The sequence below is a fragment of the Camelus ferus genome, chromosome 2 (genome assembly GCF_009834535.1).
Source record: "Camelus ferus isolate YT-003-E chromosome 2, BCGSAC_Cfer_1.0, whole genome shotgun sequence".
Classification (NCBI taxonomy): Eukaryota; Metazoa; Chordata; class Mammalia; order Artiodactyla; family Camelidae; genus Camelus; species Camelus ferus.
Genome location: NC_045697.1, coordinates 18,328,167 through 18,354,485, shown reverse-complemented (window position 1 = coordinate 18,354,485; position 26,319 = coordinate 18,328,167). Strand labels below are relative to the sequence as shown.

Here is a 26,319-nt window from a genome sequence, read left to right as displayed (position 1 = left end):
CCGGAGAGGAATAGAATGAGAAAGGGAGGGAGGAGAGAGAGGAAACTGAGAGGGAGAGAAAGGAGAAAGTGCAAAAAAAAAAAGCGGGGTTACGAAGAGAGAGGTGAGAGTGAGAGAACTGGGGTGAGGGAAAGAGGGAAACGGAGGGGAGCGGGATCATGGGGAGGAAGAGAGCGGAAAGGGGGCGGGGGAGGAAAGGAAAGAAAGGGAAAGGGGGGGCCGGCCCAGAGCGAGGGGCGGCGGCCAGGGGGCCGGACCGGGGTCGGTCCCCACCTGCGGGGCCCCGGCTGCCCCCAGGGGTGGAGGCCTGGGGGCCGGAGGGAGCTGCCTGGAGGCGGGCTGGGCAAGGAGCGGAGCGGAGGGAGGGGACGGGGACCGGGAGGCGGGGAGGAGCCGGCGCTCGGCTGGGCCTGCGGGGGCGGCGACGGCGGGAGCGGCAGTGGAGGCGGCGGCGGGTCCGGCGGCAGCGGCGGCGGCAGGTGGCCCCGCGCGCGGCGGCCGGCCCGGCCGGGGGCGGGCGGGAAGGTGGCGCCTCGGGCGGGGGCCGGTCCCTGCACCAGGTGACCTGTTCCGGCCCGGATCGCAGCGGCGCTGCGCGGGGCTCGGGTGGCCACGGCGGCAGCAGCAGCAACCCCCGCCGCCCGCGGTCGGCCCCCGGGCCGCAGCCATGGCCCCTCCGAGCGGCGGCGCCCCCCCGTGCCTCGGCGGCCGCCCTGCCTGCGCGCTGCTCCTGCTCTGCTACCTGGTGAGCGCCGGACCCTGCTCGGGTCCTCCCCTCAGCGCGGGGCCCCGGGGATGCGGTAGGGGCGGCCGGAGACCTCCGCCTCGCGGGCGGGCACGGCGCGGCTAGTTTTCTCTCTACCTCGCCACTGCACCCCGCGCAGTCCCGGCACCTGGGATGCGTACCCGGGGCGCGGAGAGGGGTGCGTGTACCGGACTTGCGGCGCTGCCGCTCTCTCCGGCGTCCGTTCCTCTTCCTCCGAGACCCATTCCAGACCCGTGTCGGGCTCCCCTCGAGACCCAGTCCTGTCCCCGACTCCACCTGGGAGCCTCTCTACCCTGCTTTTCCTCCCCTCCTCGCCGCGCGCGGGTCTCCAGCCCCCTCCCTGCCCGTCCTGGGCTTCCCTCACAATCTTCTCGCCGCTCCTTTCCTTCCCGTGCCCAACTTCGCCTCTTTCTCTCTGCGAACGCCACCCGCCTCGACCCTCCTTTTAGTTTCCACCCGGTCCTCATGGCCCGGACCGTTTTCTACCGACGCACCCGGCGATGAGCCTCGTATTTCCAGAGCTCTTCAACTCCTCCATGGTCACTCCAACCAAGTTGCGGATGCCGGAAAGAAATCTAGTTTTTTGCAACACGCTTACCGCCAGACTGCTGACTTTAGCTGCGTCTTGAACATTGTCATTTCAGAGAACACGTTTGGCTCATGCATGCCAGTTTACTGTTTGCACACTTCTTGGCTTCTGTTTTAGTCTTCAACTAAATGACAGTAACCTATTTTTCAAAACCAACTCTTTTAAAATACCAGAGTAATTTAGACCCTCAGAACAAGGTGGGGGAATATTCCTCATTTCCTTTGATGGCTTGCTTGCTTCTGCTTGGAATTCTCCTAAACAATAGTAAATTTACAGAAGGTGACACCCTTTCTGTCCAGCCTACCTTATGTTCCGGGATCCTGCAGAAACCTTGGGTTATCTCGCCATATATTACTGTAAATAAATGAAATGGAAAATGCTGAATCATGAAACTGATGTAATAGGAAATTCATGGAATGCTAAAAAGAAAAAGAAATTGAGCAGTGTCATTATCCAGAATTCTTTTTCATTAATGTGGCATTGTCATTATTCCGAATCTGTCTTCTCTGAGGCTAAAAACTGCTTAGGAGACACTGGCAGGAATTCGAATTTGATTCCAAAGATATTTGTCACTCAGCCCAAGTTTCTTTTAACATTCTTTACTTCTTAGATGTTTCATGTCTTGAAGCGAGAAGATGTAAAAATGTAGATTGTAATTCTACTTTTGCTTCTACCTGTTGAGCAATCCATGCTTTTCCTCATATTGTAAAATAAGCCAGAACCAGATTTTGTGGTTGGATTTAGTTCCTATTTTTATAAGAAGTTGTCAGTTAACATGAATGATTTTTTTTTACCCAGGAGATATTATTATTTAATATTTATGCCACAGGGTTACAGCACACAGGCTCATAAATAAAACTGTCATAACAAATGACAGGGTTTCAGTTTAAACAGATGATTCCCGTCCACAAGGCACTGTTTACCCACAGAGGCGGAAATGATGTAGTAGAGCAGTGTGTGAAACATTAATGTATGAGCGGTCGGAACGTTCCACAAGGGAATCCCAAGACCTGGCCAGGAAAGACCGCTTCTTGACAGTTGCAAGAAATCAGAGTAACAAGAACAATGAGGCCTAAGTGGTCCGTGGGAGCAAAGACAGATGATGGAGCAAGTATAAAAGTTCTGTGTGGACCAACGGGGATTTGAGAGACCAGATCACACAGGGGAGAAAAATGGGGCTTTGGGCAGACTATGGTGAGTTCCTGAAGCGGTGTGGTAGGGCTCGGAAAAGAGATTATAGAAAATACTGTAAATGTGGGAAGTAACCAGAGCGTGGATGCGTATCTTGGCAGACAGGGAAGGAATGGATTTGGAAACTCTCATGGAGAGGGAAATGTCAGTGCTCCCTGACTATGTGGGTTTCCTTCAGATGGGCTTCAGATATGCTACTGTAAAAAAAAAAAAAAAAAAAAAAAAAAAGACTTGGCTAAACAAGAAAGCCATTTTGCAATTGGAGAAGAAAGTTTTGCAAAATCTAGGGAAGTAAAAGTGTGACTTGGAAAGTGGGCTTCACCTATTGTCCTAAAGGTCTAGCCATTTGCTAGGGATTTTGCTCTAGAAGTATGTGCTACCCGAGAAACTGCTGACAGGTAAGCCTTCTTGACCTTGGAGAAGTTCAATTGCAAACTGGGGAAAATATAAAATGTCCGCATGAATGCATGAAAAACATGAAACCACTGAGGAGATGCATAATCATGTATATGTTGTGCATCAAGGAATATTTCCTAGAGAAAGTGATTGGTCAGGGGAGGGGGGTGGACAGGTGGAGGGTAGAAGTGGAACAGAATAGCTAGGCAGGACCTGAGAATATAGAGACACTGGAGGAAGTAAGCTACCCCATAATTTGGAAGCCTAATTAATAATAATAATAACAATAGTTTGCATTGTGCTAGGCTATTTATATTCATTATCCAATGTTAACCTTAACATTAACCTAGTGAGATAGGCGCTATTATGATCCTCGTTCAAATGAGGTAACTGAGGCTCAGAAATGGTTAAGTTAGTTGCCTTGGGCCACACAGGTAGTCCAAGATTGAAACCCAAGTCTGTCTCCTTCCAGAGCCTCAGTTCTTAGCCATGCTAGCATATTGCCTTCTAGATTTTCCTGCTTGTAACCCATTCCCCTCATTCATAGGTATATAGGCCATTAGCAAAGCTCTCTAAATTAGCAGCTACTGTGAAATTGGCCAGGATGTGAGGTTATGTCTAAAGTAGCCTAAGATATGCAAAGCAGGAAGCCCGGGCCACAGAGTACATTCAGGATGTCAAAGAGAGAGAGAAAATAAAAAGGTAAAACCAGAAGATATTTGCCATCCGCAATTCAGAGGTGAAGGACGAAGCCCTTATATAATCCAGAGGCAGCCAGCAGAGTTTAGCACTTGAGTTCGTATGAACATGTGTCCAAGTGTAGAGCCGGGTGTGCCTTGGAATGTATTCCAAAGACAAATTGTCTGTGATTTGGGGACCGATTCCTGTTTCGTGTCATCCCTACCTATTTGCTTGTCATAAGGGCTGGTGTTTGACACCGGCTTTCTACATAGATGTCTTGAAGATCCTGGCCTCGTGGGGAGCATGCTTCCTGAAGCCAGGGTCCTAAGGTGATGGACACATTCATCCCCCGTTGGCTGGGACAGAGTAACCTTCAGCAGCAGCCCAAGTACAGGACTGTGACTGTAGCTAGGATACTGCCAAAGCATGAATAATTGTGACGAAGCCTGAAAGATAAGTCACGGAACGATGCCAAGCAGATTTCTGAAAACATGATCCCGGGTTCCGGCAGCTGCCAAAAAAATTCTGAGGTCACTAAAGGTTAAGATGCAGAGAGGCTCCTCAGAGACGGTGGGGGCCTTGAAAGCCAAGGGTAATGGAAACTGCTTCCACTGAGGTCCCGGGTGCTGAGTGGTGTGGTCCGGGCTGGTCTTGCTCTGCCAAACAGAGTCCCTTGCTGTTCTCATCCATCAGTAACTCTTACCGTCCTCCAGACTTGGCTAGAACAGCCTGCCCCGCCCCTTCTGTGACAATGGCACTTGTAGAAGGTAATTCTGTCTATTCCGAACTCTGGTCTCGAATGTATAATTTTTTTCTTTAAATGAGAAAACAGATCTCACAATGGCTGGTATTGATGTCAGCTGTAGAGCTGAAATATTCTGAGTGGGTATTTGCTTTTGTGAGACAACCAGAGGACAAAGAAATAAGAGGGCATTAGTGGCCCAGATGTACGTGGGGCTCATTAGCAGACAGTGGCTGTGACAGAATCTTGTACGGAATTCTCTGTAAGTGGCCACAGACCATCAGTTACCCTCTAGAAGTATTCATTAACTCCTTGTTTTGTGTAACACGGGACCTCGGAAGTTCACAACAAGGTATAGAGACCCTTAATTATCCAGTTTGTGTGACAGTGATCAGGGATATTTGAAATACAGAAGCCATTCTCAAACTTCACATCAGCCAGTAGCTTCCACATTCGTCCCGACAAGAGCCCCTAAAATCTCCCAAGCGATGGCATTTGCCTCTTGCCCTTTCTTCCTTTTGGCTGCCTGTGGGCAAAAGTGTAGGAGCCACGAATTGGCGGAACGGAGCAGCTGGAGGAAAAGTAGAAGAGAAGGAGAAGGGACCCAGGCAGTGCAGGGAGAAGATGGATCGGCTGGCATAGACCACACATAGCCTGATGTGAATTTGGTACCCCGTTTATTGGCTCATCCCACTCCCTGGGGAACAGCACCCGGGGCAGGAGGGTGTGCAGGACGTGAGGAATTACAGAGGGCAGAGGGTGTTCTGCTTTGGTGGCTTGTTTGTCTCGCAGCCTCACTCGAAGAAGGGCTCACTGGAGCTGGGGAGTTGGCTCAGTGCAGTGTGTGTGTGTGTGTGTGTGTGTGTGTGTGTTCGCGTGTGCGCGCGCGTGTGTAAGATAATGTCTACCCTCCCCAGACACAAGGTGTAGGGACCTCATGGGATTTTAGCTCCTCACCCCCCATTTTCAAAACGGGAATGGGCAAAGTCCCAGGATTCCCCCACCTGTAGCCAGAAAGCAGTGACAGGTGTAGAAGTTAAGTGGGTGAGTTGAGGGCATCATTCTGGGTGTTTCTGGAAGGCAGGAAGCACACCATCACTGACTTTGGAGTCAGCAGCTGTGGATTTGAGTTTTGGTTCTGCTTTTTAGTAGCTGGTGGTTCTCGGGCGAGTTTCCAACACTCTCTGAATCCATTCTGTTTCCTCAGCTATAAAACTGGAGTGCTGGGTCCCTCAGGGGGCTATTGTGAGAAGCAGGTGAGAGGGAAGAAGTTCTGTGAAATTCAGTGGGAGAGGATGAGGTTAGAAGTGAGTGAGAAGAAAAACTTACTCTGCACATCCCAGTGCCCGGCTTAGAGTAGGTACTCAGTGAAATTAAACTGAACCAAAATGTAGTTTTCCTTGTATGATTTGTGTTAGAAAGAAATAGCATATCACACAGTTTTGAAGAGGGGAGAGGATGACAATGAGGAGCATTGATCATTATTGTGGTGGCCCTTCTTTAGCCAGCTCTCAGGTTGGGAAGGCACACTATTTGGCTGGGAAATGTGTCCCAAGGCGCATCTTGACTTCGAAGTCCATATTGATGCCCAGTCTGTTTAATTGCACACTTTGTTAATGTAAACAAAATTTTTGCTTATTTCAGCAGAAATCAGAAGGGTTTTTAAGCTGATACAATTACCTTTTTGACCCATGGAAAGTTTGATCCAGCCAGTTGGGAGAGAAAGTGCTCATGAGCCAAGGTTTTCTTCGGTGACCATGGGGTGGAATGGGCAGAGATGAGAAAAACTGTCAATTATTGTTTGCAATCAGATTTACCCACATACACGTGTAAGTGTAAATGAACTTCCTGTAGACAGACGCAAATGAATTAAGATTTTCTAATCTCTCTGTCCCTTCCTTAAATAACAGGGGAATCATATAGAGAGAAGAGCCAAGTTTTCTCAGCTCTTTTGAACAAGGGAAGGTTATTTGAATAGAGTTTCTTATTGATTTTGTTTAAAGGAATCAGATGCATTCATGCTAAAGAAGTTTGGGCACTATTGATAGATTTTTTTTTTTTTCTATCCAGAAGATACGTAAGTTAATCTGTTTCTTGATTCCCAGGCTGAACTGAATGCATTTAGATCTCCAATTATGGGTCTTTTATCAGGAACACACATTAAATGACCCATTTCTTCCTTTTTTTAAAAAAAAAATTACAAGGCATACACAATTACACAAAGACAAAGGAATCTGTGTTTTGTGACTGTGTGGGATGTTGTCAAATTTGACTTTGATTAGGGCCTCCTGGTATAAGCAGATGTTTGAGGGTTCAGGCACCTCTCAGAGCCCAGCTCCACTGTATGCAGAGCAGGCCAGTAGCTTCCGAGGTGGAACATCTATGTGGCTTCTTGAATGGCATAATTTGAAAGGGCACAGAAATGCCCTTTGCACCCCAGATATCTTGCTTACAGCTGCAGTGCATTTGGCCTTTGTTTTTAAGGCATCGTCTCCGCGAGACTGGCACAGAAGTGCAGAAACGTGACATTGCCACAGTGCTTTCTCATGATCACGTTAACATGCATGAACTTGCCAGATGAGCAGGAGTCCCACAGGAGGTGGAAGGATCAGAAATTTTTAAATTTTAATTTGTATTTTTGGTGTGGAGAAATGGAAAAGTTCTAGAATGTAGGGCAGTTGTCTGAAAGGTGTGGAGGGACTCGGTAGCTGAGAGAAGTTCACCCTGAAGGGGCAGGATGGGTGCCAGAATGCCCCCTTCCTTGACCTCACAGTCCCCCAAGTCAGCGCTGACCCCGAGGGACCCAATGAGATGCCAGAGGGTGAGGGCTCTTTGGAAAGGGATTAATGAGGCTGGATGGAAAACAGAGAAGTGCCAAGGGCCCCCTCCCAAAAGACTTGTGAATGTCAGGCAGTGTGGTGGAAACTCAGTCCTCTGGTTTATATGCAGGTGCCTCCAGGGCTGGGGGGCAGTCGACCTGAGACGGACCACCAGGTGCTCAGCAGAAGTGCCCCTGCCCAGTGCTTTATTTCAGCAAGAAACACTTCTCCAAATTCTACTGGGTGCCAAGCTCTACCTTAGAAGCCAGAGACATGATAATGAATAAGACATGGACTCTGACTTTATAATTTCTACACAAAGGGACGTTTGGGTGATTTTTAGCTTATGTTAATGCAACCTGGCATGTGAAAATACCTATGAAGGTTGGACACGTGTCATGCCTGTAGCTGAAACTCTTCAAGTTAATTGCCTTATATTCTTGGCAGGAAATAGCTCATAACCACACACATGACTTGAGCCAGGAAGTCAGCTTCAGCTTAATCAATATTTAGAATGTGATGTGTTGCTAATCGGTGTTGGTTTTGTACATAACAGAGGTAGCCGCAACTCCTGGTGAAGCAGCTGCCCACTGGGTCTGCTCCAACTCACGCAATGCCAGCTTCTTGTGTTACATGGGTGCCCACAAGACTCAGGATTGTTAATGCCTTCTGGAAGGACTTTTAGGCCATTTGCCTCAAGCCACATGCAGTGATTTTGGGGTCCTCCTTGGGGCCAGCACAGCCATCTTATTAAGAACATCGCCCCATCCCTGAAGTTGCTCTTCTTTTCCAGCTGTCACTCATGCTTTTCCCACTTCGCAAATAACCTATCCATGGAATTTGATCTCTTTGCCCAGCCTAACTCCAACTTCTCATCCTGCTTAGATCTTTACTGAAAGAAACATTAGCAAGATGTCAACACTGCCACGAGGGACCCTGGGCAAAATAACAAATCAAGCCCCATCAACTACACATATGGGAAATGATGCCTGATTGGTCTATTCATCTCATTTCTCCTATATGATTATTCCTTTAAAATGCATAACTCCTGTCACTTTGTTTTCTTCCAAACTGTCTAGAATAAAAGCTTGATAATCTAGAGCAGCAGTTTGGGCAAACTATGGCCCCTGCGCCTAGCAGGCCAGCCACACTTACCTGTAAACAAGGTCGTACTGGACCACAGCCACGCTCGCTGACTTGTGTGTTATCAATGCCTGCTTTCTTGATGGACATCGAGTGGCCTAAAAACTCCAAATAATTACCATATGGCCCCCTTTTTTTGCAAGAAAAGTCTGCTGACCTCAAATCTAGAAAAGTACCATTCGGTAGAAATATAATGTGAGTCACAAATTTGAGCCACATATGTCATTTCAAATTTTAGAAAACAGCCACACAAAACAAGTAAATAGAAACAGGTAAAGTTAATTTTTAGTAATGTGTTTTATTTCACTCATTGTATCCTAATCTTATCATTTCAACATGTAATCAGTTTAAAAGTTATTAATGAGTTATTTTTCCAACCTTTTTTTATGTTCAGTCTTTGAAATCCAGTATATCTTTTATAGTTACAAAGCATCTCAACTTGAATGCTTAGTATGACTGCCGGCTCCCACTCTGGAGAGCAGATGTCTGGCATCCGTCAACCTGGGATTTGCTTTTACTTCATATGAGACTCTGAAGCGGGTGAAAATAAAATTATCTTCATCTGAGTGTGTAGAGATTTCCTTGAAAACAGAATTTAAAGGGAAGACCCAGAAGAAAATACACAGTCAGGTGTCCCATACCTTCTTCATTCTCATCTCTCACCATCCAGCTGCAGAGAGATGAGCTTGAACCTGGGGTCTGGAAAGTTGTGGGTCACCAAACAATAGTGAAATTGCACTTAACTCGGAAAAGCGGGCCGGTGCATTTCTAGCAATAAGACGTAAACAAATGAGTGTGACTATTATTAACTGCACTTTCCAGTGAAATTTCATGACATCAGATCGCTTTTCCCCTTGGAATTCTGTTTCAAAGATGTTTTCACTGGAATTTCTAGCATCAGCAATAATATATATATATATATATATATATATATATGATTTAAAAAATCGAAGTGGGAGAATGGGGCCTGGGTGAGGTTTTAAAGTATACATGAAAAGAATGAGGAAGCGGTTTTAAGTCATTCTGTGAGAAAGAACACAATGGGATATTTAATCTACCACAGCATATCCTGGACTCTGCTTCCTATTGTCTCACTAAATAAGCAAACATCTCCTTCCCGAAGGGTTGAGAAAGGGAAGCGCTGGGGGCGTTTGGACCAGGGAGAGCCGGCCACCCAGCAGCACTGTTCTGGTCCAGCTTCCATCAGCTCCAGTCTCTGGCTTGGGCTGAACTCTGCTGTGGGCTTAACAGCTTGATTTGCATCTTGAGAAGGGGGCCCGCATCTCAGCATATCTGGCCGTAGAGGTAAACTGCCGCTCATGGACAAATGCTGGCTCTCACTCTTTTCCTACGAAAGCAGAATTCAGCCTGGAAATGGCAACTTTTCCCTCTCTTGGTGTGTGCTACGGGGTGGAGAGTGTCAGAGTGGGCGGGAGGAAACGGAGCCGGGCTTCTGGGCTGGCCTCCGCTAAACCTCCAGCTGGAGGACGTCGGAGAACATCCCCTCTGGGTTCCCATTGCCTCATCCGAAACATGAGGCGGGCTGGTTCGTCACCAAACACTCACCTGCCCTGACATTCTCTACTTCTAATTATAATGTTATTTTTATTTTGTTTCCTCTCCTGTAATTTGGAGTTCTAAATGAGAGCATAAAAAGATTAGATCCCTCCTGGCGGAGGCAGGCAGTTTGGACTTTACCCACCTCTTTGCATAGTTCATCCCACAGGTTTCCCATGACTAATCAAAAGGCATGGCCAGCTCTTCTGTCCTGCCCCTGCCATTTGGAGAAGCTGCATTTTCCATTTTCATCTTTTAGGACTGTTGCTTTTCTGTCCCTGCCGCCTCGACTTTTTTGGGGGAAATATTCATGTGGTACAAAAATTCAAAAAATAAGCAAAGACAGTGTAGATTTATCTCCTGCCCTCTCCCCTTGTCACCTTGTCCTTTTCTATGTGAGCAGCCAGTGCTGTGTGTGCTGCAGCAAATGTGTATTACCCATCCCCACCACCTTTTTTTAAAAGCCAAGTTGTACTTCTGAACTTGCTTAAAACAAACAAACAAACAAACAAAACTGGAGGTTATCCCGTTATCTGGACATGAAAATCTTCCCAATTTGAATAGCTGTGTGGTACTCCAGGGGCGGGTGTACTATATATAATCTATTGATCCAGACTTCTCTTGATGGGCATTTAGGTTTTCCATCTCTTGCTGTTACAATGCTGCAGTGAAAAATTGTTTGTGCATGAGTTTGCACAAGTTTGAGGGTGTATGTTTGTAGGAGAAAATCCTAGGAGAGGAATTCGAGGGCCAAAGGATAGGGACATTTACACTTGTGATAGATACAGCCTGATTGATATCCACAGACCTCACTCCCACCAGCAATTCATGAGAGGCATGCGTTCCCACTCAGGCCAGGACGATGTGTTTTTGGACTTTTTGATCTCTGTGAATCTAATAGGTTCAAAATAGTATTTCAGTGTAATTTCAGTTTGCCTCTAAGTGAGAATTTCCTTATCAATGAACAATGTCGTTCTCTCTTTTTTCTTGATTGTCAGTCTTGTTTCTAATTGACTGTCAGTGCTTTAAAATAGAAACACCATCCCCTTTTATAGAAACCTTCATCAATTCTTTGCTGTCAGTAGAATAAAAATCCACATTCTTTGGGCTAAGATTCAGTGTCCTCCAGAGCCAGGATTCTGCCTCTCTTTCATCTTCGTAGCCCCAAGTCCTTTTATGTCTTTACCCTTCTTCTAGTCTCTCATCAAACCAAGCTGCTTGCTAGACCCCCAATACAGCTGTATCTCCCTGCCTTCTTGCTCCTATTTAAGCTGTTCACACCACTTGCAGTGTCCTCCCCTTGCCTCTCTACCTAAAGAACTTCTCTTGATTCCTCAAAGTTCAACTGAGATGCCATTTCCTCCATAAAGCCGGTCCCGGCAAATCACTCTCCACTGCCTCTGTGCTCCCTTAGGGTTTGCTTATAGTTTGACTGGAACCCTGGCCAGGTTCTGCCTGGTGTCACTGCTGTTTATAAACATGAGTCCACCTTGGCCTCCCCTATAGCCCTATGACAGAATTGAAGAAAGGGGTCCCTATTCGTTCCTTCTTTGGAGAAGACCACAGTGACCTTTTTCTTTAAAACTGCGGTAAAGCTATTCATAGCATAAAATTTACCATATTAGTCATTTCAAAGTGTCTAATTCAGTGCCATTGAGTACATTCACATTGTTGTGCAACCATCACCACCATCCATCCCCAGAGCTCCTTTCATCTTGCAGAACTGAAACTCTCTACTCATTAAACCGCAGTGCACCATCCCCCTCCCCCAGGCCCTGGGAGCCATCATCTACTTTCCGTCTCTGTGAATCTGACTACTCTGGGTACCACAGATAAGTGGAATCAGACAGTATTCACTCTTTTGTGACTGGCTTATTTCACTCAGCATAATGTCCTCAAAGTTCATCCACAGGATGGCATGTGTCAGTATCTCCTTCCTTTTTAAGGCTGAATAATATTCCATTGTGTGTAATCTGCTTCATTTTGTTTATCTATTCATCCATCAATGGACATTTGGGTTGTTTCTACCTTCAAGCTATTATGAGTAATGCTGCTGTGAACATGGCTGTAAGTCTATGAACATATCTCTTCTAGTCCCTGCTTTCAGTGCTTGGGTACAGACCCAGAAGTGGGATTACTGGATCATATGGTTATTCTGTGTGTGATTTTTTTAGGAACTGCTGTACTTCTTTCCAGTGGCTGCATCGTTTTATATTCCCATCAGCAATGCACAAGGTTCTAGTTTCTCTCCATCCTTTCCAATGCTTTTTATTTTCTAAATTATTTTTATAATAATAGCCATTTTAATGGGTGTTAAGTGGGCTAACATTTTTGCTGTTGTGATTTGGATGCCTAAATCACAAAGTCACATTTAGAAGAGCTCTTAGCATCCATACATCCATGCCTCCTGCTCAAAACATTGCCTTGATTTTATGACCAAACTTCCCAGACTTCTGGAAGTAATGTCCACACTGAGAAGGCTTCGTCATTTTAGGAACTAGATAATTAAACCGGCAGCTAAAATCTTTCTTGGCATATGTGGCGCCATCCATGGTGAAAGATTCAGACAACACGGTCTGTGGTCCAAGCCTGACGGTGTCTGATTTGGAGCAATGGAAACCTCCTGCCAGCCCATTTGTCATGCACACTTGTCCTGGCTCAGGACTTAGGGAGAAAGAGGGGCTGGGTTGGCGTCCCTGATACGTTTCCTCACGGGTGCACTTTGAACCCTTCTCCTGCCCTTTGATTTGGCTGCATCTGACCACCATCTGATGTCAGGACAATAGTTTGAAAATGTCTGGAGCTGGGCTGCCTCTTTCACTCTAAGGCAGATTCACTGTTGCTGGATTTGTCGTGAACCAGCTCCTCCATTTGGAAACCAACTCTGGAATGATTGCCACGTAGCTTTGAAAGTCACATTCTGATCAGCAGATGCTCCTGAGTCTGGGGAGAGAGTTTAATGTGGTCTAATCTTCATTTGTGTGTATGCTGGTTTTTCTCCAATTGTTCAGTACTGGTTTCGGCATCTTTTATCTTCCACATTCGTTTCATTATGTAAATGGCTATATTTTTCTTCCAGGAAAATAATGATTCACGTATCTGTTAATATGATAATTTTAAAACTTTCTCTATTTCTTTTTTTTTTTTTTCTTTTTAGAATTTTGTACCGTCTTTGGGTAGGCAGACTTCCCTGACTACGTCGGTGATACCCAGAGCTGAACAGAGCGTCGCTTACAAAGACTTTATCTATTTCACTGTGTTTGAAGGAAATGTCCGCAACGTTTCTGAAGTCTCAGTTGAGTATTTATGCTCTCAGCCTTGTGTTGTCAACCTGGAAGCCGTTGTTTCGTCTGAGTTCAGAAGCAGCATCCCCGTGTACAAAAAAAGGTGGAAGAATGAGAAACATCTTCACACCAGCAGGACACAAATAGTACGTGTGAAATTTCCAAGCATCATGGTTTACAGAGATGATTATTTCATCAGACACTCCATTTCGGTATCTGCGGTGATACTGCGCGCCTGGATTACTCACAAACATAGCGGTGGAGACTTGAATGTTAAATGGGAGGAAAACTTGCTACACGCTGTAGCAAAGAATTATACTCTGTTGAAGACCGTCCCACCTTTCGAACGTCCTTTCAAAGATCATCAAGTGTGCCTTGAGTGGAACATGGATTATATTTGGAACCTGCGAGCAAACAAGATTCCCCAGTGTCCTCTTGAGAATGGTAGGTCACTTGCCTTGCTGGGAACCCAATTCTCATTTCTTCAGACAGCCTGTGTCATAAGAGGAGGGCAGGGACACGTTCTTGTATTAGCAGTGGGGGACACAAGGGAGATGGAATCTGTAATTTTGGACTTTGGGGGCAAAGGGGAAAAGTGAAAAGGTGCAGAGAAGAGAAAGTAGGAGAGAAGAGGATGGAAGATGGAGGTAAGACAGGGACAAAGGACCCTGAGAGGCTTGGATCTGCTATACGTTGCAAAGGAGTGTTAATGACACGGAAACAAGGATCTGGAAAGTCCTCCTCCTCTCCCCCGACCCCCATCCACTGTGTTACTGAATGCAGGTTCATGTGCCCTGTGAGGCCAGACAGACCGAAACGTCGGAGTTTGGAGCAGAGAAGGGTTTATTGCAGGATCGAGCAAGGAGGGTGGGGTGGCTTGTGTTCAAGAAAACCTGGAAAACCCCAAACTCCCCGAAGGGTTTCAGCAAAGCATATTTAAAGGCCAGGTAAGGGAGGTGGGTTTCAGGGTATGTGATCAACTCATGCACAATCCTCTAATTGGGGTGTTGGGGTAACAAGGAGGTCAGCACGATCAACCCCTAAGCCCCAGAAGGTCTGGTGGCCACGTGTTCTCAATCATCAAGTGGGCAATTTCTTCCCTTTGGTGGTGGTTTTTAGCATCTAAAAAATTCAGAAAATATACATGAGATGCTATTATCTGGGTACTTCCAAGAGGAGGATATGGAGGAAGGGTCTGTCCCGGGAAGGCTCCACAGGGTCCTGCTCGGTTATACCTGGTCTCCCTCAAAAAACCCTCAAGTGTCAGTTTTAGTGCAGCATTGGCTTTGCAGCCAAGTTGATCTGGGTTCAACTCCTGGCTCTGCCACTTTGTGCCTGTGTAACTTTGGAACTTTCAGTCTTAGTTACCTTATCTGTAAAATGGGGGTAATAAATAACAATTCTCTCAGGGCAGCATTGAGAGAATTAAATGAGATGTAATTTGCTTAGCACGTAATCAGTACTCAGTAAAAAGTAGCCATCATGATAACAGAATGCAAACTCTGTATTTTATCCTAAATGTCACATGGTCCCAGGACCAATAGAGGAGGTTTCCATGCCCTTTTTCAGCCTTCTTTAAGCCCCGGGTTGGAGATCTCTAGCTCTGTGCATTTAGAAGAAGGGGACTGAAGTTGTCTCTGTTGGTACCTGGGGCATCTTGCTAGGTGGAATCTGAGCACCTGCCAGCTCCTCTCCCCATCCTGCAGAGCCTACCCCGGCATGTTCCCAGGAGCTCATCTGGAGTCTGGGCAGCATTTCCTAAAGTGAGACCCTAGGACCACCTGCAACAGAATCACCCAGGGCTCTTGCTGCAAATGCAAATGCCCAGGCCTCATCCATTACCTCCTCAGCCAGGATCTGTGGGGTGCAGGGCCCTGGAACCAGCATTTAAAATACATTCCCAAGACTCTGATGCACCTTAAAGCTGAGACCCTCTGGAACAGGAGTAGAGCTGGTGGTACTCGGATCTAGAGTTGCAGGGGCTGAACACCCCAGGCAGACTTGGTGGGTGGAGGAAATCCACAGGCCTGTGACAGCAGACCCTTCTATGGGACGTGCCTGACACCTCCTTGTCTCCAAGAGGACTGGTTTGGAGCAAGGTGACTTCAGGACACAGTGAAAACAATGGCAGTGAGGATTTCCTGGGGCCACCCCCAAACCACCCTACATATAATGGAAACTGAAAGGGCCAGAGCAACCCCGTGTTATTGCTGGTCAGAGGCCACTTGCCATAGAACCAATACATGTGGCATTTAAAAAAAAAAAAACTTCATTATGAAATAATTATAGATTTGCAGGAAGTTGCAAAAATGGGAGAGAGTTCCCTATATCCTTCCCCCGGCTTCCCCTAATTGTGACATCTTCCATAACTAAAGTACAATATCAAAACCAGGAAACTGATGTTAGTCTGATACTGTTAACTAGACTGCAGACCTTATTCAGATTACACCTGTTTTTACATGCACTTTCGTGAGTGTGCATAGTTCTATACAATTTTATCCTGCATTTTTCAATAGCCCTGCTCTGTGTCTGGTTTATCTCGTGTTGGTGCAGTGCTTTAAAAACAGAGATACCTAGCAGAGGACAAATCCCCTTTCTGTGTGTGTGTTGAGGGGAGGGTGGGGTGAGCAACGAAACGTCTGGAATCGTCGCGCTGCAGGTGTCGTGGTGATCAGCGTGCAGCCCTCTTCCAGGCAGAACCCCATGCTAGCATCCTTCTGGAATGCCTTCCGCAGGGATACCTCACTTGTTAAGGAGAAGGAAGCACGGGGCACACGCAGCCAGTTTTGCCTTGCCTCCGATTGATTTTGTCAGGGCTTAATGATTCCATTTCATGTTTGGCAAATCACATATTTCTCACTGAAGAATGACTGAATTGCAAGCTGGAAGTTTTCAAATGAAGTCATTTACGAACCAGCCGAGTTCTTAGGGCGCCCAAAGAGGCCTTTAAAATGTGAAACGTCTTTTCTTCCTTTTGTTGTTCCTTCCCATATTCACAGGGCTCGGGAACAGCGCAGTGGGATTTTTTTTCTCCCCACCTCCTTCAGACTATTACTTTTGGGGTGAGAACTAGTCTAATAGAAGCATAACGCAGAGGAACACCTTTTCTAAGAGTCAGAGTCACTGGAAGTAGCGGGGAGGGGGCTTCGGCTACCCTCAAAACCAGCTGCTCGCAGGGCTGTGGTTTGTTCACCCAAAAAAGGGGGAGCACTTCCTCTCCGTCTCTGAAAAAGACAAATCAAAAGAGCCTCTGCAACAGCCCTGCAAAGTGTCTGCGACCTTTGTTCTTGGTACGGGCTGTGCGAGGGAAGGGGGCCCGGCTTCTGGCTTGTTCCCAGCAGGGGCTTCTTTATTCGGCTCTTGAAGAACCAGAGTCAGTCAGAACAACACGGTGGCATTAGGGCACCGCAGGGGAGCTTTTATGCCTAGCCTCGGCACAGTCTGCAGCCAGCTCCGCTGGGGGGTGCAGGGTGTAGGGGGACGTTTTCTGTGTCAAGTGCCCTGTATCCTACGAGAGCTCTGCGTCTGAACTAAGTACCCCCTGACTTGCTCGCATTTCCTTTTTTCTTATAAAGAGAGAGAGCCAAGTCCCCATGTGCCGATGTTCCATGAGCATGGATGGAGTGCCCCTCCACCAAAGCCTGAGGTTAGGCTCCTGGGGCCAGAGCTGTGCGTGTCCAGACACGCTGCCGCTTACCTCCTTTGCCAAGACCATGCAGTGATCTGATTTTCGGTGGAGGTGCCACTTACTTCTGTCTGGCCCTGCTGAGTAAACCTACCCCAGATCAGAAGCCGGCAGCCTTTCAGGACACGTAAATGCCATGGTTCAGCCACATGCCCTTCCAATGCACCTGTTCCTGCTTTATTCTGGGCTTGTGGGTCATCAGTGGCTAGGGACACTGTGTCTGCGGTCCGCTCATTGTTCCCTTGGGGGAGGTACTGGGAGGTAGCTGCTGTCCCTCACCAGTCACACATGTGCCTGACTCACGCATGAGCTCACCCAGAGAAAGAAATCAACCACACAGGCTGGTGGCTGTAGGACGCACCTGGACGTACGTCCTATTGTGAGAAGGCAGCTAGCCCAGCTGCCTTCATCTTCAGCCCATACTGCATATTCAGTCACTACTCACCACGTGTATTGCTGGCATCCTAGGCAAAGCCACAATTGTCCCTGTCTGGACTCCAGCCCTAGCCTGCAAATGGTCTTCCGGCTTTACCCTCGTTCCCCACACAGCAGTCGCTGCAAGCAGGTCACAGCACCCCCTGCAGGTGCCTCCTCCCATCACATTAGGAGGGGTCAGCCACGGCCCTTAGCGCGGCCTGTGGAATCTGTCCCCGTCCCCTTGCCGGCCTCATCTCCTGCCGTGCTTCCCCTTGCCCTCCTGTTCCTGCTTGTGTCTCATGAATGTACCAGTTTCATTCCCACTTTGGGATATTTGCTTTATTGTCCTCTAAGACGCTCCTCCCACAGATGACTACGTGGCTTGCTCTCTTAGATCATTCCTATCTTTGCATGAATGCCGTCTCATTGGAGGCAGCTTCCTTGACCACCTTATCTAAGACAGCAGCCCCACCCCTGCTGCTCCCGCCCCATCCGTATCCACCTTTTATTTCCTCATATATTTAACGGCTTATTCCTATTGAGTGTCTCCATACTAGAATACACTCCGTAATGCCAGGATCCTGGTCTGTCTAGTCCTAGTGCCCGACGTGGCACCCTGCACACAGCAGGCACGTGGTAACTGTTTGTTGATTGAGTGATGGATGCTTTTAGTCAAGAGGCAAGGACCCTTTCTTTCTTAGCTTGTGTGTGACTGTCACACTGTGACAACATCCTCTCATGGCTACAGCGGGGAGCATGTGGGGCTGGGGGGCAGCTGTGTGCCCTCCTCGGGGCCCGCACACACTCAGGCTTCCAAGTGGAGCCTGTTAGGGCTGTGCTGGTGAAGCTGCGGTGATCCTCCTTTGCAACCACACCTGAGTTCACCCTTGCCCTGTACCTGCCCTCTAGCTTGAGTCTGTGATTCCCCCTCCCCTGTGCTTTGGCTAAAGCAGCCCCTTTTACCGGCAGCTGCTTTCCCTGGCTCCCTGCTCCTCCCCAACACTCCTCCTCCCCCACTGCCTCCTTTCATGTTTTCCCGGCAAAAATCAGTCTCATATTTCAGTAGCCCCCTCCAATTTCCACTCCTTCCCCACAAGCTTTTTTTCTTTTCTTCTCTCTCTCTTTTCTTCTTTTTTTGGATTCCCACATCAGAAATTAACTTCCTTCCCAACCATTCTCTGTTGATACCCACCACCCCTTATGATGTGTATCATGTACAGTTCAGTAAAAACTGATTGAACACCTATCATGTACCAATTTCTGTACCAAGTCTGGAGGCTCAAAGATGCAGACATGGTTCCCTCTCTTTAAGGTGGTTATATGGGAGGTAAACACAGCTACCAATAGTATCAACCACTTTCCCTTACTGAGCACTTGCTATGTGCCAGGAACTGTGCTAAGCACTTTGTGCAAGTATCTAATTTAATCTGCCCAGTGCTCTACTGTCGTTATTTACAGTGGAGGAAACTGACTCAGAGAGGTAGAGTAACTTGTCTGAGATCACACAGCTAATGATGGAGCTGGGACTTGAACCCAGGTATTTTGGCCCCTACACACCACACCTAAGCATTAAGCTATACTGCCGGGTGATGTCATGAAGCTATTTATTTATTTAAGTCACTTATTAATTGGAAAAAGTTACTGAGCAGTCTGCTTTGCTAGGGTTCTTCACAGAAGAGGTGACATTTGGACAGAACCTTGAAGGATGAGTCAGGTTTTCAGAGTCAGATAAAGGAATGGAGGAAGGACATCCAGGCAAAGGGGAGGAGATACAGACTGATGGGGGAGCGGGGACGAGCCTGCGTCCCTTGGTGTGAGGGTTGGCAGATGTGTTTCATCTTGCACGCCAGCTCAGAGGGATCAGGAAAGACCACCTTGAGCAGAGTGTGAGAAGGGCTCGGAGGCCGGGTCTGTGCTTAGGGAGCCGGGGCGCCCGGCAGGTTGATGCACAGTGTTTGCTGCAGGCAGCAGTAGCAGCACCTGAGAGATTATTTGTTCAAGTAGAGTCTCTGGTGTGAGATGGGCAATTCAGGAGAGCAGACTGGAAAGGCAGGTTGGAGGCCACACTTCGGAGGGTCTCAAATGTCACGCTAAGTTGTAGTAAGTGTTCTGTCCTACCACTATGAACGTTTTCCTGACCTACCCTCTTAGGTCAGAAACTGTGGAACATGGCAGTTTCCTTCTTTTCCACTCTCTTTTCCTTTCACTAAAAATTTATTCTTATCTTCAGACCCAATGGATTGGAAGTGGGATTTCTTATAACAAAATTCCGTTACAACAAAATCAAAGATTAAGTCACATGTTGGAGCCAGACTTTACTTGCCTCTGTGAAAAGTCTCAGTTTATTCAGTGGGACAATTCAAGTCAATGGCATAATGATACTTTTTGTAATTTTAAGAACTATACATTTGACACTTTTAGGGAAAAAAAAAGAGGCAGTTCTTTTTTTTCCCACCAGTTAATCACAGTAGTCTGAATTTTTAGTAATACCACTAATTAATGCCTAGCAGCTGCATTGCCCTTTATGATTTTCAAACCACTTTTCCCATGCACAGTGTCTCCTTTAATCTTAACAGTCCCATGGGAAGGACAGGATCCTCCTCCTCTCTTTACGGAGGGGAAAACTGAGGCTCAGGGAACTTGTTTAATGGAATCCAGTTCCTGATTCTTTCAACTTGGCTATGCCGCCTCTCTGAAAAATGCTAATGCAGTCCTAACCCAGGTTCTAAATTGGAAGGAATATGCTTTTTTCTAAGTTGAATTTTTACCGACATGAATCACCCTGTTTTCCTCACCCACTGGACTTTGCTCTTTGAAGTGGATTGAACCGCCCCGCAGCGTCCAGGGCGGGGAGGCCTCTGAATGTGGCCGGCTCCTTCTCCCTGCTTGCACGAAAATGCTCAGAGATGGTGTTCTCTTCCACTGCAGCCAAAAAAGTAATACCTGGTGCCCGGTAAAAAAATCAGAGTGTTAAAGGGTTTGGGGGAGGAGTAAATTCCCACCCACCCACTCCTCTGGTCCTATTTCTAGAGGCAAACTCAGTAACACCAGTGTCTGTGTCCCCTTCCAGAGATGCTCTCTGCTCATGTAGGCTTTAAACTGGTAGCCCCTTCTTTCCATACACATGGAGGAGGATACCGTAGACTCTAACCTGTGCTCATCAACAACACAGCAGAGGTTTTTTTTCTACGGCAGTCCATGCTACACAGCCCCATTCTCTTCGATAGTTCCTTAGTATTGCATTGCCTGACAGTTTATAATTTATGTAACCTGCCTCTGCTGATGGTCATGCAGGTCATTTCTAGTCTTTTACTATTAACAACAAGGTTTACCAAACATCCCTGGACATGTATCTTTGTGCAGAAAATAAATATGTTTGGACGATAAATTACTGGGAGTAGAATTTATTTATTCCTATGACTCCTGGTGTTGAATATTTTACAGACTTCCTTAGTCACTCACATAGTACCCCTTGGTGGGGGGGTGGGGGGAGTTCTGACCTAAATCATACTTGCTAGAAAATGGAGTTTGTGTTCTCAGGCTTTGGCTTTAAGGAAAATAAAACTCCTGATCGCCACTGCCTGTTCAGTGTCCTGTGTTTGGAAAGCAGACTGAGTTATCAGCATCCTAACTTTACTTCTCTGCTTTGGAAAATCTTAGCTCCTTTTCTTCCAGGTTCCCCTTACAAACTGTTAGCCACAGTTACTTCTTGCCTCAAGACTATCTGTAACTTCTCCACTAAGGGACTGAGGGCCTCAGCTGCATCATTGTGGTGTATTTGAAGCTCATCCTGAATAGGGCTTTGGCACATGGACACGGGATGCTCCCCAGAGCCAGGATCCATGTCAGGACTCTGATCACTCTGCTGAACCGGAGAACGTCCCCACAGCCACCCCACTCAGGGTGATATTCAAAATACTTAACAGATAGTTTGAGGTGGGGGCCCCAGTCTCTCTCGGGTGCTGGCCCTGGTGCTGAAGCAGGATGGTACTGGAGATCCTTGCTGTGCCAAACTCTACTCTGAAGGAGAAGCCAGGGTGGGTAGTGGATGGGGGCCTTGGATGTTCAAGGCAACACCAGTCATCTAACCCATATGGATGTATTTCAGTATTTTGATAACCAGTGCAGGCACACAGGGGCATGCCAGCTGAACATCATGCCTAGTTCTCTCTGGGAGGACTTGTGAGATGTGCTATGGTTTAAGAAAAAGCCCATTGGTTTGCAGTGGGACACCAGGTTTGAGTCATACCTGGATCTCTTATTAGCTATACAACCTTCAACAAGACACTGACACTTTTCTTGTCTCCAAATGAAGGAGCTTGCACTAGGTTATATTTAATGCCTCTTCTTGCTATAAAATTTGAGAAAATAGAACAAGCACAATGGCCAAGGGATTCCAAACTGGCATTTTGGGTTTATGCCATAAGGATCACTTTTCTCTACCTAACTTCTTCATTTAAGATTAGCCAGAGAAATGGATTTGGGAGAAGGATCTGAATGAAAAGAAACTATTAATTATTTGGCTTGGGCAGCGTGGGGCACATTATAAAATTATGGAATATGTTGGGCGAAAGAGAGACACACTCAAATCCTGACTTGGCTGCACTTATGTTCATTTGTTCATTTGACTGATTTATTCATTTACTCCCTAAATATTTATAGAGCCTCTACCAAGTGTTGACCACTGTTCTGGGTCTGAGGATGGAATAATGAATGAAATAAAGTCCTTGCTCTCTTGGAACTTACATTTTTAGAGAAAATTGGGCAAGCCACTTAACCTCTTTGACCCAAGTTTTCCTCCCTGTAAATTCTTTAATGGGGAATGGCACTGGTACTGTTACTCCCCATTCTAGTGCCTAGGACAACCATCACTAAAGAGTGATGGCGCTCCAAGCAGCCCATCAGTTACTAGAAAATGTTCTCTTGGGCTAGATGAATTCGAAAGTCCTTTCCTGCCCCAAAATTTCATCCTTATTAATTATTTCTAGTTAAATGGGAAGACAGTATTAAACTGAGGGAAAATGAATAGAACTCCAAATCATAGAACTATTAAAGCTACAGTCTTTACAAGAAAACCACCATCACTTTGGTTTGATGGGATACAAAAGATACATGTTTTTGTAAAATTATTTTAGATCTTAGGTCTTAGATTTTCCCTCCACAGTCTTTTGCTGCAAGTTCTCCTATTCAACCAGCTTTACTTTGATCCCTGGATAAAGGAAAGGCTCATCAACATTCACTTTTAACTCCCTTCACTTTGGAAACCTTCCTTATGAGGCCACCTTTTACTGGAGTCAGGTTAGGCAGAATCAAATCACGCTCATGTTGATAAATGTTTCTGCTATATACTAGATAACTCAACAGCAATCACTAGCAGAAGGCGTCCCAGGGGGCTAACGTGACCATCTGGTCGCTTATGTTTTGCTCAACACGGTGGAAGCCAGCCGGAGTTGGGCTGATATCAACCTCTTGGTGAAATTTTTTCCTTGGATTCTGAAGACACCCTTGCAGTATTTCCATTTCTAATTCTGTCTCCCTGCTCCCATAACTGACCAGCAAGTCCAGTGTGCCCAGGTTGAGCTCAAATTGCAAAGAAAAAAAAGATGTGAAGTATTTCTGTTGGAATTGATAACTCCACCCTTTTGGGTTTCCAAATGCATCTCTGAGACTATGAAAATGTTAATCTTATGATTTCCAAGTTATAATAAACCAGAAGTACCTCTTTATATAATACATCTTTTCCCCATTAAGATATGAGAGCTGGGATGTCCAATATCCCAGGCTGAGGCTCCTATAATTTTTGCCAATATTGGTATTTGGTAACTTGCACAGAAGTCAGCTCTTCCCTCTCTATGAAGCTCAGGAAGATAGATTGTTTCCACCATTTAATTCTGAATATTTAAACCAAAAATCATTTTGAGAAAGAGAAAAGTGATCTTTATTTCTAGGTTGTTTTTGGTGAATTATTTTTTCTTTGAAGTAGGGTGGGGGTATTGGAAATAAAAAAAAAATCCATATTAGCCTTGGAGGAATTAAAAATAGGTGAAATAACTCTTTCACTTTAAGATTTGTTATGGACCCTTCTCTTTTCTGGAGCCACAAAATTCTTCCACATTTGCAAAATAAAATGGGAGCCTTCCTAATTTTAAGAGGCATGGTTAGTAATATTTGCACAGGGTAACATGTTGAGTTTATGTGGAAAGTTTGCATAGAAAAAGAAAAAAACTATGTAATTTTAAGTTCATGGATCCTGAAAAAACCAGACTGCTCAAGTTTGAATCCCTCTCATTATTTCACCCTCTCTAAGGCTTAGTTTTTTCATCTGTTAATTGGGGATATAATAGGATCTGTTTTCATCCAGATGGCCAACAGTCACATGAAAAGATGCTCAACATCACTAATTATTAAAGAAATGCAAATCAAAACTACAATGAGGTATCACCTCACACCAGTCAGAATGTCCATCATTAAGAAGTCTACAAATAGTAAATGCTAGAAAGGGTATGGAGAAAAAAGAACTCTCCTACACTGTTGGTGGGAATGTAAATTGGTGCAACTACTGTGGAAAACAGTATGGAGGTTCCTTAAAAAACTAAAAATATACTTACCATATGATCCAGCAACCCTACTCCTGAGCATATGTCTGGAGAAAATATAATTCAAAAAGATACCTGCACCCTAATGTTCACAACAGAACTATTTACAAAAGCCAAGACATGGAAACAACCTAAATGTCCACTGACAGATGACTGGATGAAGAAGATGTGGTATATCTATACAATGGAATACTATTCAACCATAAAAAGAATAAAAATAATCCCATTTGCAGCAACATGGACAGACCTGGAAATCATCATTCTAAGTGAAGTAAGCCAGAAAGAGAAAGAAAAATACCATATGATACTGCTTATATGTTGAATCTTAAAAGAAAATGAACTTGTTTACAAAACAGAAACAGACTCATAGACATAGAAAACAAACTTATGGTTACTGGAAGGAAAGGGGATGGGAAGGGATAAATTGGGAGTTTGAGATTTGCAGATACTATTACATATAAAATAGATAAAAAACGTTTCTTCTGTACAGTGCAGGGAACTATATTCAATATCTTGTAGTAACCTATAATGAAAAAGAATATGGAAAGGAATATATGTATGTATATGTATGTCAGAAACATTATGCTGTAGACCAGAAATTGACACAATGTTGTAAACTGACTATATTTCAATAAAAAAGAATGCAAAAAAACCCATTAGAGTCTATTTCTTTAGTTGTGAAATTAAGTGAGATTATTCCTGAAATGTACTTAGCATGTTGCCTGCCATATTCGAAGGGTTACATAAATGTTAGTTACTATTTTGGCAGCAGTGTGTCCATTTCGTCATCTGTAGATTGAGGATACTAATGAGGATTGCATGAATTTTATGTTTACAGCACTGTGGACCATAGTGAGTGTTACTGAAGTGTTATCTGTTACTATCACTACACAAATTCAAAAAGCTTTTCTTAGCATTAGAAGGGCAGTGTATGTAAAATGGTTAAGCACATAGAACCAGAGCTGGAAATTTGAAATTTTGGTTCCACAGCTTATTAGCTCTGTGACCTCAGGCGAGTTATTTTACCTCTCTATGCCTTGGGCTTTTCATCTGTAGAATGGGACTAATAATAGAATCTCCTTTATACGGTTGCTATGAACACTAATTGAGATAGCTCTGTAAAGTGCTTCTCGGACACCGGGGCGTATATTCAGTGTGCTAATATTTTCAGACTATCTCATTTAAATATGTGATAGGAGCTAGGCAGAGGTTTCCAGGAAGAATGTGATGTTGGAAGCAGTGTTTTTCTGAAAATAATTAAAAGGCAGCCATCTTGATGTTCACAGATGTGGTCACCCTCCTGGGCTTTCTCTATGCCTCCAGTGGAGAAAACACAGGCATCGTGAAGAAGTTTCCGAGATTTCAGAATCGAGAGCTGGAGGCCACCCGACGCCAGCGGATAGATTACCCAGTGTAAGCAGGGGCTGGTGAAGGGGGTCGGTGGGATGGCAGGCTCACTTTTTATCCAAGGACTAGAGCAGGCTACTGGAGCCAGTTAGGAGGACTTCCCTTTGTAATATGCTTCAGGAAAATGTTGAGATCTACTCAGCTTAGGCAGAATTTGTGGACCCGAAAACCTCAAAGTTCTCTGAAATTATTCTTGCACTTAGCAATCCTCAATTAGCTTCAGATTTCATACGTTGGTTCCAGGAATGACCCAAGTAGGGGAGGCAGGTGTTGGAGCCTGAGGCTTTGCAAGGTGGCGGGTGCAGCCAGCCACAGCCCAGCCCGATTGCAGCCTTTGCTTTACCTGTTCTGTCTTGGAAGATTGGATGAACTGCTTGAAATCTCACAGCTTCTGATCTCCTCCATTGATTTCAGCAAAATCCAGATATATATTTTTTTCCTTCTGCTGAATTGAAGATGCTGAAAATGGTTCCTGGTTCACCTCAGACTGGATGGATTTAGCAGAGTGATTTAAATCTTCCCATGCTGCTGGCTGTAGAAAGATCTTGAGTCACTTTACTAAGCGTATGTTCTTGCTAAGCTTCCTTGTAATAACTTATCTTCATGAGCTTGCTCAGCTGGTTGGGTCAGGAGGGAGCTGTGTGGCACCATCTGTTTGCATATCTCACCACCGATTTGGAGGCCAGATTATAAAGCCCAGAATATTCTAAAGGTCTTGCTGGGATGTATCCCCAGAGAACTTGGCTACTGCCACTTTAACCCAAACTTTGAGTTGGTGACTGGGATAATGGAGGGCATCCTCTGTACTGGTCTTGACCTTGATTCATACTTCACATGCAAGATGCAATGACTCCCAGCTCATCTTTGAACTGCTGGTCACTAGCATGATGTGTGGCATCAAGCAAGTGTTCAAACAGCAAATATTTGTCGAATGATTGATGGATCACATAGCTTGGTTCAATGTGTCCTAGTTGAGTTGACTACTGTTGTTTTATCCTGACTCCACAAATCACAGATGGACAATATTTTTTTTCAACTAAAATAGC

The 26,319-nt window shown here is 45.6% G+C and overlaps 1 protein-coding gene across 1 annotated transcript in view; it reads left to right on the top strand.

Annotated features, from left to right (window-relative positions):
• The first annotated feature begins 439 nt into the window (after nucleotides 1–439).
• SEL1L3 (SEL1L family member 3) overlaps nucleotides 440–26,319 on the top strand; it is a 97,969-nt gene continuing 72,089 nt past the window's right edge. Inside the window, exons 1-3 of the mRNA XM_032495227.1 lie at nucleotides 440–745; nucleotides 13,042–13,612; nucleotides 25,153–25,279. Coding sequence (XP_032351118.1) covers nucleotides 668–745; nucleotides 13,042–13,612; nucleotides 25,153–25,279 — 776 coding nt within the window. The 5' untranslated portion in view covers nucleotides 440–667. The remainder of the gene's footprint in view (nucleotides 746–13,041; nucleotides 13,613–25,152; nucleotides 25,280–26,319) is intronic.